Raw genomic sequence first — 15,170 nt, 5'->3', positions numbered from 1 at the left:
AGACATTCTGAACAACTGAACAGGTTGAAGATTTGTTTGTTGACAACAGGAAATATTCATGTTTACTTTTACAGGCTGCGTTTGTGGACCCACTGAAGATGAAGACGACACCTTCTATATTAAAGGCTGGTGTCATATTTCACCTCAGTGTGGATGTGATGTCGTCCTTCCTCCCAGCTCTCCTCTGTGTTCCCTCCTTGAATTCTCAGTTCTAATTTTTATTTGTGCCTCAGCTCTTCTCTCAGCTCCACACTCCTGCTCCTGCTACTGACTCACCTTGCTTCACCTGAGCTTTTCCATCTCCCTCCTCTAAGCACAAAAGCCCATCAGTCAACGTCAGCACACTCACAGTGTGCGTGTACACAAAGTTTTCAAAATGCGTGCCGTGCCTGTTGTTATGCTGAGAGCAATCAATAGAAGGCGAGGCGTCATCTGAGAGGAAACTCAGCACAGCTGTCAGAGCAGTCAGAAACACCGACTCAGAGAGGACGGACGCCTCAGTCCATCTCCATGTGGGCTGTGTGTTGTCTCAAACTACAGTCAGCCAACCATATGGTACAACACTCACACTCTCTCACACACTCTCACACACACTCGCACACTCTCACACACACTCTCACACACACTCACACACACTCACACACATACTCTCATACACACTCTCTCACACACACACACACACACACACACTCTCGCGCACTCACACTCTCTCACACATACTCAGGTTTCATTCATTAATTTATTCAGTCAGGTTTCATTCATTCATTCATTCAGTCAGGTTTCATTCTTTCATTCAGGTTTCTCACACACACACACACACACACACACACACACACACACACACACACACACACACACACACACACACACACACACACACACACACACACACACACACACACACACGAGCAAAAATGTTCGTCCCAACTGAATGCAACAAGTTCAGATGTGCAGTGCAGGAGACTAATTTGGGCCTTTGGGAGCTCCAGTGTGTTCGTTTTTGTTTTGGAGGGACTTTGACTGAAATTAATGGAAATAGAGGAACAAATTATTTTTGCTTCCACCCATCCTCTCTGCTGCTATTTCCTGTCTGCTGCTACTTCCTGTCTGTGGTCCCTGTCACACACATGCAGACTGGTAGGGAGCCATTTGGAAGGACAGAAACTGTCCCTGCCAGGAACTATCTCTTTCTGTGCCATCAGGTTTCTCTAATCCCCAACGACATCTACAGTAACAAGGTTTTTCATTTCCACCACAGCCGACGTGAGGAAGGTAACCGGGTTATTTCTGTGTGCTGCTGCTGGTCAGAATCAGCTGTTTGCACTCAGTATTCAGACTGCTGCTACAAACACTGAATGATTCAGTGCATCAGCACATGTTAACTCAGTGATGTGACATGTGACAGCCTGTGGAGGTTAAAACTTCTCTGAGCAGCTCAGAGACACTGTTGGTGATTTATTCAAAATTCAAGGCATACTTAACCAGCATGGCTCCCACAGCATTCTGCAGCGACATGCCATCCCATCTGGTTTGAGCTTAGTGGGACCAGCATTTGTATTTCAACAGGACAAGGACCCCAAACACACCTCCAGGCTATGGAAGGGCTGTTTAACCAAGAAGGAGAGTGATGAGTGCTGCGTCAGATGACCTGGCCTCCACAATCACCGACCTAAACCCAATGAGACGCTCTGGGATGAGTTGGACCGCAGAGTGAAGGCAAAGCAGCCAACAAGAGCTCAGCACCTCTGGGAACTCCTTCAAGACTGTTGGAAAACCATTCCAGGTGAACACCTCATGGAGCTGATTGAAATAATCCCAAGAGTGTGCAAAGCTGTCATCAAAGCAAAAGGTGGCTACTTTGAAGAATGTAAAATATAAAACATATTCTGGTTTGTTGAGCATTTTTTTGTATACCACATAATTCCATGTGTTCCTTCATAGTTTGGATGTCTTCAATATTAATCAAAATGTAGAAACAAATTAAAATAAAGAAAAAACATTGAATGAGAAGTTGTGCCCAAACTTTTGACTGGTACTGTATATATATATATATATACAGTGGTGTGAAAAAGTGTTTGCCTCCTTCCTGATTTCTTATTTTTTTGCATGTCTGTCACACTTAAATGTTTCAGATCATCAAACAAATTTAAATATTAGTCAAAGATAACACAAGTAAACACAAAATGCAGTTTTTAAATGAAGGTTTTTATTATTAATGTATTATAATGTGTATATATATATATATATATATATATACACACAAATATGTGGACGAAGCTGATTTTCATGGGTCTGTAATGTTCACTCAGAAAGTTTCTGTTGTTTAGCTTGAGTTGTGAAATGACTGCCTGCTAGTGGTGGTACCAAGAATGTCCAGTGACAGACAGCTTTGCGTGCTGCTATTCCGTCAGTTGAAATACTTTTAAAATCATAACAGAAAATAAATGTACTCCCTGAAGCATTAACATGCATTAGTGTGTAAGAGGCTGCAGCAGTTTTGTTAATAATTGAAACTTAGTAATTAGTTGAAGAAGACATGAAAAGTGAGTTCAGGAAATGTCAGCACTTCTTGGTATTAAATGTTCTGTTTTCAACAAATGCTTAGAAAGAAAAAACAGGTTTCACGAAACAAAGAGCAGCTCCTGAAACAGAACATGAAAATATCTTTCCTACCTTCCCGACGTATTGTGGTTCTGGTCCAATATGTTCCTCCAGAACAAAGAACTGATTCCAGATCCAGCCTCTTTTGGGCCGATGGTGTGAATCCTTGTCCATGTCCAACAGCTTTGTCTGGTTCCTCTGGGCTCTGATGGATGTCCTGGAGTTCGGGCCGGAGATCGTGGAGTCGGTTCTGGTGTTAGTATTTTTTTGTGAAGAAGGTCTGAGTTTGGACTGGGTTTTAGGATTGGACAGTGAAGCCGGGCTCGCGTTGGAGAAGTTCCGGGGGTTCATGGGGCCGGATGAGTTAACCCTTTCAATCGGACCGTACAGTGAGGATAGTTTAGTGTTTGGGCTTGACTCGGATTTACTCTTCGGCCCGGTCACAGCCTTAGAGCTGGGGACTGCCCTAGGCTTTGACTGTGTCAGCCATCCAGACCCGGATCTTTGATCCATTCTGGTCCTCATCTTTGAAGGTTGTTTGGGACCGTTTAAGGTATTTCTTGCAGTCTGGTTATAGTTTGATTTGGACCCTTGCCTAGAATCAGAACTCTCAGCATGCTGCAGCCTCTGTCTGGTGTTTGAGCCCGATGCAGGTCGGGAGTCCGCCGGTGGAGCGTTGGTGTTAGACTTGTGCTTGTCTGTAAGATGGGGTTCAGTGTCCAGCTGAGCCTTTAACTGAGACCTGCCCCGGAGGTTCTGGCTGGTGCTCGGCAGCTGGCCCAGTGTCAGTGGAGACATCAGTTTGTTTGGACTGGTGCTGGGGATCGGGGTCGGGTCAGGCTGAGACTGGACCCTCGGGTTGGGGATAACAGGAGGGCTCAGACTGACCTGGGTCCCATGACAACTGTGGGAGACGACGCATAGGAGGACCAGCAGAGGACCGAGATGGGAGACGGCAGCCACAGTGGCTGGAACTCTCATTGTAAAGAAAGAACAGTGTGGAAATGTGTTTCTCGCTCACCTCCACTGTGTGCTGCCAGCACGGGCATACACAAAAACACCAACACACACACTCAAACACACACGTGTGCAGTCCTCCTCACATTGCAGGGCGGCCTGGATGGTCCACATGGTGCCGGGCAGAGAAGAACTTTGTATAGATTCCTCGGAAATATCAAGAAGAACTCCATAATGTAGTTGACTGTGTTTAACGCTGTGTGAACATTCGATTGTCCTCAGGATGTGCTGGTTTCCTTCCATCCAACGTTGTCCCACCATTCAGGATTATTCAAGGAAATTCAGACCGGGAAATAACATGCGAGTAGGTACAAGTAATCCATATAATTGTAATAAAGTCCATAGCAAACGTGTGCTACATTAACACATAATATCTATTATGGTTGAAAGCCGAAGTCCTTTTTCTTCATGTTGACAGCAGGAAGTGAACAGCTGATCGGACCGGAGCTCATTGAAGGTCTGCACGTCCTGAAAGAGACAAGGTGGAAATAAACGTCTTTTCTTTTTCTTAAACTTTTAAAAGCGCCAATAAACTGTGAAGAACATACAAAACAAAGCACTAATTTACAGTGTCTTCAGAAACGCCTCTAAAAAATATGTTATTTATAGACGGTTAATGTCAAGAAACTGTGCAACTCAGCAATGTTGCTTTAAATTAATGAGCTCCTAAAACCGTTCTGTCAAATCAGACCAGGATTCACAGTTGAGCTCTGATTAAAGAGCAGGTTGTCCATTCATCTTAAGCCCATTCATTTCACATCACCACTTCCTAATTATAAAGAGGATCATGGGTTTCTTTGGATTTTTCCATCCAAAGGTGACGTCCATGCATGCAGTATCTTTAAGTCATCAGAGAAACTAAAGCAGCTCAGTCATCGATCAGAATAACTCCTCTGTACGAAGGTCCAATTCGTTTCCTTCCATTGAAGCAGCGTTCAGGTGGATTTTAATGACTCATCACAGGCTCGTTCAAATAAATCAACTTGCAGCCATCGATCACAATATCTAATATCACCATATTCTTCACCAAATACCTCTATATCAAATATCAATGACTATATCGTGGGGTGGACTGTTAGTGCTTTCCACAAAGAGATTGTTGATAACTAATTGTGGTGGCGGGGTGTGGTTTGGCTCAGCTGCAGGAGGGACTGATTGGGGCCGTGGCTCAGGGAACGATTCCTGGGAGGGTTAATTGGTCTCAGCTGAAACTGATCCCTGATTGTCCCTCTCTGGCTTGATAAAAGGGAGCAGCAGGACACCAGACACGAGAGAGGACACGGAGTAGCAGGGTGGCTACGAGACAGACCAGTACACAGAACGTGTGCATGTATGTAGTGTATGTTTGTGGTGGAAATAAACACCTTGGAAACCAGAATTCAGCCGACTATTGTCGTTCGTGCTGGGAGAACCCACCCGTGGGAGGAAGATGCACGCCACACATCAGTAATGTGGCTAAAATGACAAACTGGGTAAAGTGACATAATAGAAAACTAAAAGTGATGAGTTAATAAAATTACATCAATCACTGTAATACAGCCTTCAAAGAAGGAGAAGACAGCACAAAACCATTTTACATTATTATGAGATGGAGGCACCAAAACCAAGTGAGAGATTAGTATTCTGCTCATTGCAGTCATCACGCTGTGCATCCTGTTGGACTTCCTGCTTCCTACCCCAGCTGTCTCTAGGTAGGTAGGTAGGTAGGTATATACTTTATTAATCCCCGAGGGGACATTTTTTTATTCTAAGCTAAGTCATTAAACTACACACACGCCGGTCAAACTAATATCACAGTCTGTCAATCAATTCAACCATTAGGATTACATTCCTGTTTGTTTACTGGATCTTCTGGTCCTCCATATCCGTTTCATTCTTTGTGTTGTTACAGTGAACAAATTAGTATATTTTAGAAGAAAAGCATACTTGTGAAGAAGAGCAGCCAACAAAGGTTTCAACAGAAGAGCGTGTTGGACGACTGCAGGCTGCTGCTGCTTGGTCTGTTGTGTATTTTCTGTCCTCGTCAGCAGGATGTCGTGAAGACTGCAGGATTTCTTTGTATAGATAGATGATTTCACCCTCCAGCTGCAGCAACTTCATCTACAATATCACAACATGCAGGAGGTGAAACACTTAATATACTGACGGTGCCAACTTAATGTGGATATGGAATATGGGAGAAATCATTTTTAAAATCACCTGGTTTTAGTTCTCTCCCACAAGTACACTACATTTGATTTCCACTTTCATCTGAAAATGGATGTTGGAGTTTGGATTGCAAATTTAATTTCCTACTTGTGTAACTGTTATCCTGTAGGATAAATAATATGAACGATACCTCGAGGCCCAGAAAACCAGTCCTTAAAACTGATTCCTCTCCATCAAGTTCTCCTTCAATGATACAACAACAGCTAACACAGAAATCGCTCCTATATCTGATGAATGTGTTCATTGTGTAAATGTTAAACATATCAATGAATTGGAACTATATAAAATATTAACCCTCGTGTTGTCCTTGGGTCAAAAGTTTGGACACACCTTCTCATTCAATGTTTTTTCTTTATTTTTATTTTTTTCTACATTGCAGATGAACCCTCCCGTTGTCCTTTGGTCAAAATGACCCGCAGCTGTGTTCGACCAAGTTCTATTTTATTTTCATATTTTGTGGGATCATTGGTGACAAGGAGGCTGTGAGGGTTTCTTTAAAGAATGATGACCAATGATCCCAAAAAAATATAAAAATATAGAAATAAAATGGAACTTGGTTGAACACAGCTGCGGGTCATTTTGACCCGAGGACAACAGGAGGGTTAAAACATGAGTTTATATCTGTTGAGCAGCCGGTGACCACATTAACCCTCAAAGATAATACATCTTTATATATTCTGTCAGACCTGATTACACACTGCTGCATTACTGCCATTACATAACTGATATGAACAGTTCAGTTTCATTTCAACCTTCAAGGATCTAATGAGCTCCAATTAAGAGAAGAAGCCAGGAGTACTTCATGTCCACAGATTATTAAGTTAAAAGGAGAAAGAACATGAAAAACTAGAACAGTTACTTAGTAAAACAAACCACATAATTCATTTGATGTGACCACAATTTTAACTTAAACCTGAAACCGTCCGGTGGAGTTTCTGTCCCTTCTACATTTCTGCCTAAAAGTATCGTCCAACAAGCATGCTGAATGCGTTCCCTTTCTTATATAACATCTCCACAGGCATTACGTGCCACATCATCATGATTACTTGCTAGCAGTCTTATTCTGCACTACGTTCACTGGTGCATTGTTCATGCAGTGCATCCGGAAAGTATTCATAGCGCTTCACTTTTTACACATTTTGTTATGTTACAGCCTTATTCCAAAATTGATTAAATTCATTTTTTTCCTCAAAACTCTACACACAATATCCCATAATGATAATGTGAAAAAAGTTTGTTTAAAATTTTTGCAAATCTATTAAAAATAAAGAATGGAAATATAACACGTACATAAGTATTCACAGCCTTTGCTCAATACTTTGTTGAAGCACCTTTGGCAGAAATTACAGCCTCAAGTCTTTTTGAGTATGATGCTACAAGCTTGGCTCCTATTCTTGGGCAGTTTCTCCCGTTCTTCTTTGCAGGACCTCTCAAGCTCCATCAGGTTGGATGGGGAGCGTCGGTACTGATACCACCTGCTCATTTAGGGAACAAGAAAACCACCTGACCTGCTGTCAGCAGAGACTCAGCTGTTTTCTAAGGCTTTAATTCTGTGGGAGTCAATGGACATATACTGACAGATTTAAAACATTTCTACCTTTCTAATAATCAATACACACACAGCAGACGAGTCTCTCCAGAAACAGGAACACACACTCCACTGAATGGGCGGCTCAGGGACCGGACATCTGACTGTGATCAACCGGGTCTTCAGAACATCCCAGACATCTCCTTCAACTGCCTGTGTGTGTGTGTGTGTGTGTGTGTGTGTGTGTGTGTGTGTGTGTGTGTGTGTGTGTGTGTGTGTGTGTGTGTGTGTGTGTGTGTGTGTGTGTGTGTAGGGTTTACACACTCTGCAGCTAGAAATAAAGTTTAATTGTTGAAATAAAATGCAGATCGAGCTACAAGCTGACGCAGCTGTTGTTATTCCAGAAGGAAACCTGTCATCATCATTCATACATCTTCTACACCTTCACTGGGTTCTATATTAATAATAATCATCTCTGGGTCAGTGACGTGTCCCAGTCAGCTCACTCTCATTACTTATCATCAATATTCATTTGCTCGACACAACAGGATCTGGTTCTGACCAGCCTCCGACCTATAACTCAGTCAAAGGTTGTGAACTGGATCCCAAAGCTGCTCTTCTGTGTGGGTCCAGCTTCATGGCGAACCGGGTTCAGAACCGGTGAGTAAAACCTCAGAACATCTGATTTGACCTTCATTCAACATGAAGTGTGTTCCTGTGTGAAATCTTCTGCTGCTGTAAATCTAAATATGTTCTCTGGTTTAATAAGTGGATTCATATCATCATCCAGCGGAGCACAATCTCCCTCCAACACTGTCTCCTACATTTTTACGCCTCCTCTGAAGAGTCCTCGGGTTACATCCGACTGTAGCAACAGAAATCACTACGAACAGAATGTGTTTCATGCTTGACGTTGACGGTAAATGGAGCGTTGTAGCACATGTTTCCATGTGTCTGGATCTGAATGTGAAGCTCTGTGTCCTGTCGGCATGGAGACCTGGAGGAGGCCGACGGGATGGAGAGACGGCTGGATGGATGGACGGATGGATCTGAGATGCTCTCTTCATATTTCACTGTAGCTCTAGTTGGAGTAGATTTTCTCTGCAGCAGTTCAACTCCTCCTAATAGTCTGCAGAGGAGCAGCAGCTGTGTGTCTGACGGGACGTCTACTGGGTCAGCAGGCAGGTCTGAAATGCTGATGCTGCAGTGAACACTGAGCACCATCTGACGTGAGGGAGTCAGAACCACATGGAAGCACTCAATGGAGCTAGCAGGAGCTCAGGGGGAGTCTGAGACAGACCAGTCAGGCAGATGCCTTGCTCAAGGGAACATGGCTGCAGGTTGTCCACACGTCAGAGACCTCCAGGGACCACTGATGCCTTGCTACTGCTGTCACAGGCAGAACACACTCTCACACCGACAACCTCAACACCTGCTGGCTGGTAAAACGTCCTGGGTACAACTGCAATATGTTCACCACTTCATATTCATACACATGACATCCATTCACAACACGGATCCACACACTCACCGATCACTCATCACTCCCATGATAATACTCTCAGGGTCTGATTTACTAAGATCTCAAATAAAGGAAGTAAATTGCGTGCTTTTTCCAAAAGTTTGCGTGTTTATTTTGCACCTGCTTTGCGGGTGATTTACTGAGTAACTGCTTCATTGAAATCAGGTGCAAATCTCTGTATTTAAATGAGGGTTTGTGAGTTAAAGTGATTCCAGCAATGGAAAACAGAGCGACCGCAAAAGGAAAAGGAAATCTGATCCCATTGAAATATAAAAATAACAAGAACAAAACGCTTTACAGGAGATCATCAGCAAGAAAGTCAATGTGGGAAAAACAAAAAGGAGAAAAAAAGTCTTCATAATAAAATGTGGGTAAATAAAAGAGGAGGACGGTGGATGAGATCTTCTAACAAACAGAGATCAGCAGGTCCAGATCTTTCTGTGATGAGCAGCTGATGTTTCATTGAGTTCCTGGAGGTCTTGTGAACCTGATGAAGCTACCTGTGAATTCTGCAGGACTCATTCAGGACCCGGGACAGCGACACATTCAGGACCTGGGACAGCAACACATTCAGGACCTGGGACAGCAACACATTCAGGACCTGGGACAGCGACACATTCAGGACCTGGGACAGCGACACATTCAGGACCCGTGACAGCGACACATTCAGGACTTGGGACAGCGACACATTCAGAACCCGGGTGTGGGTAATGTGGAGTTTGCACGTGATTTTACACATGCAGCCATTCAGTAAATCAAACCCCAAGTACGAACTGTCAGTCCAAGATGGGGCACCATGAGAGTCACCTAATGCAAGGAGGAAGATATCTGAAGCAGGGTAAATATTAGTAATTAATAATAATGTTAATACATTAACATCCGATTCAATCTAATAATTTCTTCTTTGACTTTCAACATCGCTCAAAGTTCAAACTACACTATAGATTTATAAACATGCTAAGAGATGTCCCTTCAGTCAATGGATGAGTCCACAGACACCTGTAACCTGAGAGACTCTTTACATGCAGGTCAATAAATTAATTCCATGTAAACCAGCCGGTTGAAAACAGGACTGCAGGCTCTCAATGTCACGATGGGATCTCAGTTAGTTTCATGGATTCCCACAAATCTATAATGTGAGAACTTCTGCAGCGATGTCACGTTAAGTTCAACTGATCGTGCAGAAAGAAATTCAACTGTCCAGAACCGCTGTCTTAGACTCACACCCACACTCACACCCACACTCACACCCACACTCACACCCACACTCACACCCACACTCACACTCAAACCCACACTCACACCCACACTCACACCCACACTCACACCCACACTCACACCCACACTCAGACTCACTCACACTCACACTCAAACCCACACTCACCCTCAGACTCACACTAACACCCACACTCACTCACACCCACACTCACACTAACACTCACACCCACACCCACACCCACACTCACCCACACCCACGCCCATGCTCACACCCACAAACTCACAAATTCACACTCACACACTCTCACACTTGTTAGCGTTAATCTTGATACTCAGAGTTGGATTCAGGTCAGGTTACCAAGGTTAACTTTGAAGATTATTTTGATTGACCTAAAAGATCTTTGTTATTGCAGACGTGATCTCTCTGTTCAAAGTGTTCTATGAGGTGAAATGATCCGACTGAGCTGCTGATGTTTTTTAACCCATTCAACGAAAACGTTTCTAGATGACTGAAGGATCAACAGCTGATTAACAACAGAAAGTAACGTGAGATGTGATCTTTTCTCTGCTGCTGGACATTAACCATAGATAAGGGATTATTATAACACACCTCTTTCACCCGTGTGTGTGTGTGTGTGTGTCTGACGGTGGACTACAGAAAACCCACATAATGTCCCACAGACTTCATCTAACCAATGATGCCACAGTAAATATGAAACACAACGACAGTAATAATCCTGATCATATTACGCCACACAACGCTTATAGTCATCAGATCTGATTCCAATCAAAGCTCTTCATCACTGAGTTGCAGTTTCCTTTCAGTTCATGTTACAGAAGATGAGTTCAGAGTCTCTGTGTACTTTTATTCCTGCACAGAGTTTTAATAGGTTCCTTCATAGAGAAGTAGTTTGTTTTTAGGTCTTCTTGCTTCAACCATCAGAGAACAGGTTCTCTCCACCTGCTCCTCCGGCTCCAACTGCACCTGTGTTTTGATTCTGTCACATATTCATGTTCATGCTGTGAACAGATCGGGTCCAGTCTACATCCAGGACATGGTCCAACCTTACATCCCAGCCCGTTCACTCCGCTCCTCCTCCTTCTCTTCCTCCTCCTCCTCCTCGTCCTCCTCGTCCTCCTCCTCCTCCTCCTCCTCCTCTGTCCTGGCTCCTAAATGGTAGAATGAGCTCCACCGACATCAGGACAGCAGAAACTCTGAACATCTTCCACCGTAAACTAAAAACACACCTCTTCAGACTTTACCTTGAACAGTAGAACTTTAGTATCTTAAAATAGAACTTACTGATAGAACTTTGTAGTTTGGGTTTCTTAAAGAAATTGTATTTTCTTGATTCTTGTTGTTCTGGTTTTGTACCCTCATGGTTGAAATGAACTTATTGTAAGTTGCTTTGGATAAAAGAATCAGATAAATGTAATGTAATGTAATGTAATGTAATGTAATGTGGGAACTATGTTTCAAAAAGGACGATTTAATACAACATGAGACCTTTAGAAATCCGTAAAAATGAATATAAACTAATAACATATTTCCTGATTACACATAAAAAATAACTGCACATGCTCAAATGTAAAAATGTAACAGTAACAGATATTATGCATCTGTACGCAGAGATGAGCAGGATCTCCCTCTGGGGACCAGGAATGTATTTATTAGAAAACTTTAAACTTCTTCAGCTCTATCTCATTTTCAGGACTACACAGATATCTGTGACGTACAAGATTAACTCACATGAAATGCTGCCATGAGCACGGAGGTGTGTTACGTGTCAGCGATGGAAACGTCACACGGACAGAATGAAAGACGAATGAAAACAAGATGTTTGTCTTCCAGACAGACATCAGTGCAGTCAGATCTGTGAACGCTGCACTGAAATGATCAGGATAAAGAACATAGTTGGATTAACTACTGAAGATGAAACTAGAAATAAAGCTCTGCTCTGAGGCACTGACTACTGTTAGAAACCAGATGGAGGAATCCAGAAATAAAGGCTGGATTTATACAAAAGAATAAATGAGTAGATACCACAGTTTTATGTCTGAAGAACCAGGTTATCAGGGAGGAACAGTTCTTTATGACCAGACAAACACCACAGACAGAAGCCAAAGATGGAGGCAAAGGAACCAGCAGATGGCGATGACCACGTTAACTGGTCAGCTCTGAAAAACTTCTCACAAGATCTGAACTGGCAGCATTTCCACATGAAAACACAAACCTTCCTCTCCAGACAGATTTATACGTTTGACTTATATGTGTCTTGGAGAAAAGTTTCCAGATTTACTCTGTCAGAGATCTGCTCTGATGCAGACTGTAGAGAATTGATCACAAATGATTTCCTTTAAGCTTCGCTCTGCCTGGAGTCCAACCCTCAACAAACCGACTGATATGGTGTGTGTGTGTGTGTGTGTGTGTGTGTGTGTGTGTGTGTGTGTGTGTGTGTGTGTGTGTGTGTGTGTGTGTGTGTGTGTGTGTGTGGTAACTGTGAACATATGTGCAGTCATATAAATATTCTCTCAGCCAAAAGCAGCAGCTTTTTCTTCACCTCCACAAACACAAAGACACAAGTACTCACAGTGTAGCAACAGCAGCTGAACAGTATTTCATCAGCAGCAAAGAAAGAAGGATGAAGGAGGAGAGGAGGATGAAGGAGGAGAGGATGAAAGAGGAGAGGAGGATGAAGGAGGAGGAGAGGATGAAGGAGGAGAGGAGGATGAAGGAGGAGGAGAGGATGAAGGAGGAGAAGAGGATGAAGGAGGAGAGAAGGATGAAGGAGGAGAGGAGGATGAATGGAGTGGTAGTATTTACCTCCTGCAGATCGATGTATTCAGAGTCTGTCCTCACGCTGCGTTTCTCTGTTTCTCTGTATTCTATCTGCTGCCTCACCAGCAGCTCTCTGTGTCTGTAGCAGAATAAAACACGCCTCTCTCTCTCTCTCTCTCTCTCTCTCTCTCTCTCTCTCTCTCTCTCCCTGCCCCCCCCCCCTCTCTCTCCCTGTAGTAACCCTTTTTTCCTTTATTTTAGTCATATCTGTGCTGAAATACATATGTATGACTGAGGTGATGCATGGCGTTTACATCCGTTTACAGTCTGCACAAACAATCACTGCTATAGTTGGAAATAGTTACTCAATAATAAGTCAACATCAACTCAGACAAACTAATCAGAAGAGTTTTCATTTGAAATGTTTGAGGACACATTTTAAACACCATATCAAATAAAGATATAATAAAACCCAGCTGATTCCAGATCTGTGTTTTTCTGCTGTAGAAGAAGAAGTCTCTGTTAGATGGACAAACAGGCAGCAGATGTCAGTAATCCAACACATCCTCTGTCAGCAGACTCACACTAAATATCTCAGAGCGTCTCCTCGTTGATCAAAATGTAGAACATCAATCATCTGGTCCTCTCATCCATATTTCAGACCATGGATGGACTTCTCTGACCAATCAGGAGGCCCCACTAACCTCCTGATTATGCAGTAGTACTCTCACACACAATGCAGATTGATCATTGACAGATCTCATAGAACCTGCTTACATATGTAACCTCTTCTACACACTAACGAGTCAGATTATGTTTATGAAGACTTCATGTATCATGTTTTCAACAGTTTATAATCACCAGCCCTTCATATACACACGTGGACAAATTGTTGGTACCCTTCCGTTAAAGAAAGAAAATGGTCACTGAAAGAACTTCAGACTGACAAAAGTAATAATAAATTTAAAAAAATACTGAAAATGAACTAATGCAAATCAGACATTACTTTTGAATTGTGGTTCAACAGAATCATTTAAAAAAACAAACTAATGAAAATGGCCTGGACAAAAATGATGGTACCCCTAGAAAATATTGAAAATAATTTGACCATAGGGACATGTTAGATGGAGGTGTGTCCTCTAATTAGCATCACAGGTGTCTTCAAACTTGTAATCAGTCAGTCTGCCTATTTAAAGGGAGAAAAGTAGTCACTGTGCTGTTTGGTACGATGGTGTGTACCACACTGAACATGGACCACAGAAAGCTAAGGAGAGAGCATGTTAAAGGTAAAGTGTCAGGGTTCCTGTTTGCTCCTCTGTTTTGTCCCCAATCACCTCTCCTCATGTTTTCTGTCTTTCCCTTGTTTGTTATTGTGTCCCCATGTGTCCTGTGTCCTCCTCTCCCCGCCTCCTGTCACCTCCCATGGCCACGCCCCTCACCGGTCTCAGCAGCTGCTACCACTCTCCCCAATCACCACCTGCAGGTGTCTGATTCCACTGATCACCTCACCAGACTATATCTGTCCTGCAGTCATCGGGGGTCGGTCCATACTGAGAGTTCCTGCTAGTCACCGCCAGGACCACCAGTCACCGCCAGTCACCCGTCCATCTGTTCCCGTCTGTCTGTTCCCGTTCCTCCTGTTCCTGCTCCTGCTCTCATTCTGCTTCCAGTCCGTGCTATCAGTCAGTGCTCCCAATCTCGGCTGATCTCCGGAGCTAAGCAGGGTCGGACCTGGTTAGTATAGATTGGTTAGATAGGAGACCACCTGGGAATACCAGGTGCTGCAGAACCGCCTGTCGGAACCAGTGAGTCTGTCCATCCGTTCCCGTTCCTGTCCAGTACCAGCCAGCGCTACCGGACAACGCTCCCACCGGCTGTCCTACCAGAAGTCCTGCCAGTGTTCCTCCCCCCGGTGAGAGTCGGTTGAGTTGCCCTCCTGAATCGGGATGAAATTCAATTCAACTTTATTTATATAGCGCCAAATCACAACACAGGTTATTTCATGGCACTTAACACATTAAAGTCTTTACAGCAGAATTTTACATATTATACAGAGAAACCAACAATTCAACAATTCCCACATAAGCTAGGAGGGAAAAAAAACCTTCTCTTTAAGGGAGAAAAACCTCCAACAAAGGGAAGGAAAAACTCACTTTAACAGGAAGAAACCTCCGACAGAACCAGGATCAGAGGTGGGCGGAGCATCTGTTAACAGAACCAGGATCAGAGGTGGGCGGAGCATCTGTTAACAGAACCAGGATCAGAGGTGGGCGGAGCATCTGTTAACAGAACCAGGA

At 43.4% G+C, this 15,170-nt stretch overlaps 1 protein-coding gene across 3 annotated transcripts; it reads right to left on the bottom strand.

Annotated features, from left to right (window-relative positions):
• Positions 1-1,456: 1,456 nt before the first annotated feature.
• Positions 1,457-12,974, bottom strand: cdh18a (cadherin 18, type 2a). 3 transcript variants are annotated; one of them, XM_069688658.1, is made up of 4 exons: positions 12,919-12,966; positions 5,545-5,718; positions 2,674-4,086; positions 1,457-1,669 (listed from the first exon to the last, which is right to left on the bottom strand). In XM_069688658.1, exons 3-4 carry the CDS (start codon positions 3,580-3,582, stop codon positions 1,640-1,642), a joined length of 939 nt encoding a protein of 312 aa, XP_069544759.1. In that variant the 5' UTR covers positions 3,583-4,086; positions 5,545-5,718; positions 12,919-12,966; the 3' UTR covers positions 1,457-1,639. The 3 variants fall into 3 exon arrangements, with proteins under 3 accessions (XP_069544759.1, XP_069544758.1, XP_069544760.1); XM_069688657.1 differs by lacking the exon at positions 5,545-5,718 and having other exon boundaries at positions 12,919-12,974; XM_069688659.1 differs by lacking the exons at positions 5,545-5,718; positions 12,919-12,966 and adding an exon at positions 11,845-11,900.
• Between the last annotated feature and the right edge of the window lie 2,196 nt (positions 12,975-15,170).

This window comes from Brachyistius frenatus, unplaced genomic scaffold, assembly GCF_029030835.1.
Source record: "Brachyistius frenatus isolate BFR_SWC_R1_liver_20210118 unplaced genomic scaffold, ASM2903083v1 Contig_663, whole genome shotgun sequence".
NCBI classification, from domain to species: Eukaryota; Metazoa; Chordata; class Actinopteri; family Embiotocidae; genus Brachyistius; species Brachyistius frenatus.
This window is presented reverse-complemented; position numbering and strand designations above follow the sequence as displayed.

Coding starts and splice junctions, on each gene's coding strand:
- cdh18a (XM_069688657.1), bottom strand. CDS start 3,582: ATGAGAGTTCCAGCCACTGTGGCTGCCGTCTCCCATCTCGGTCCTCTG. Junction 1,670..2,673: donor AACCACAATACGTCGGGAAG/GTAGGAAAGATA, acceptor CATTGGGTTTAG/GTCGGTGATTGTGGAGGCCA.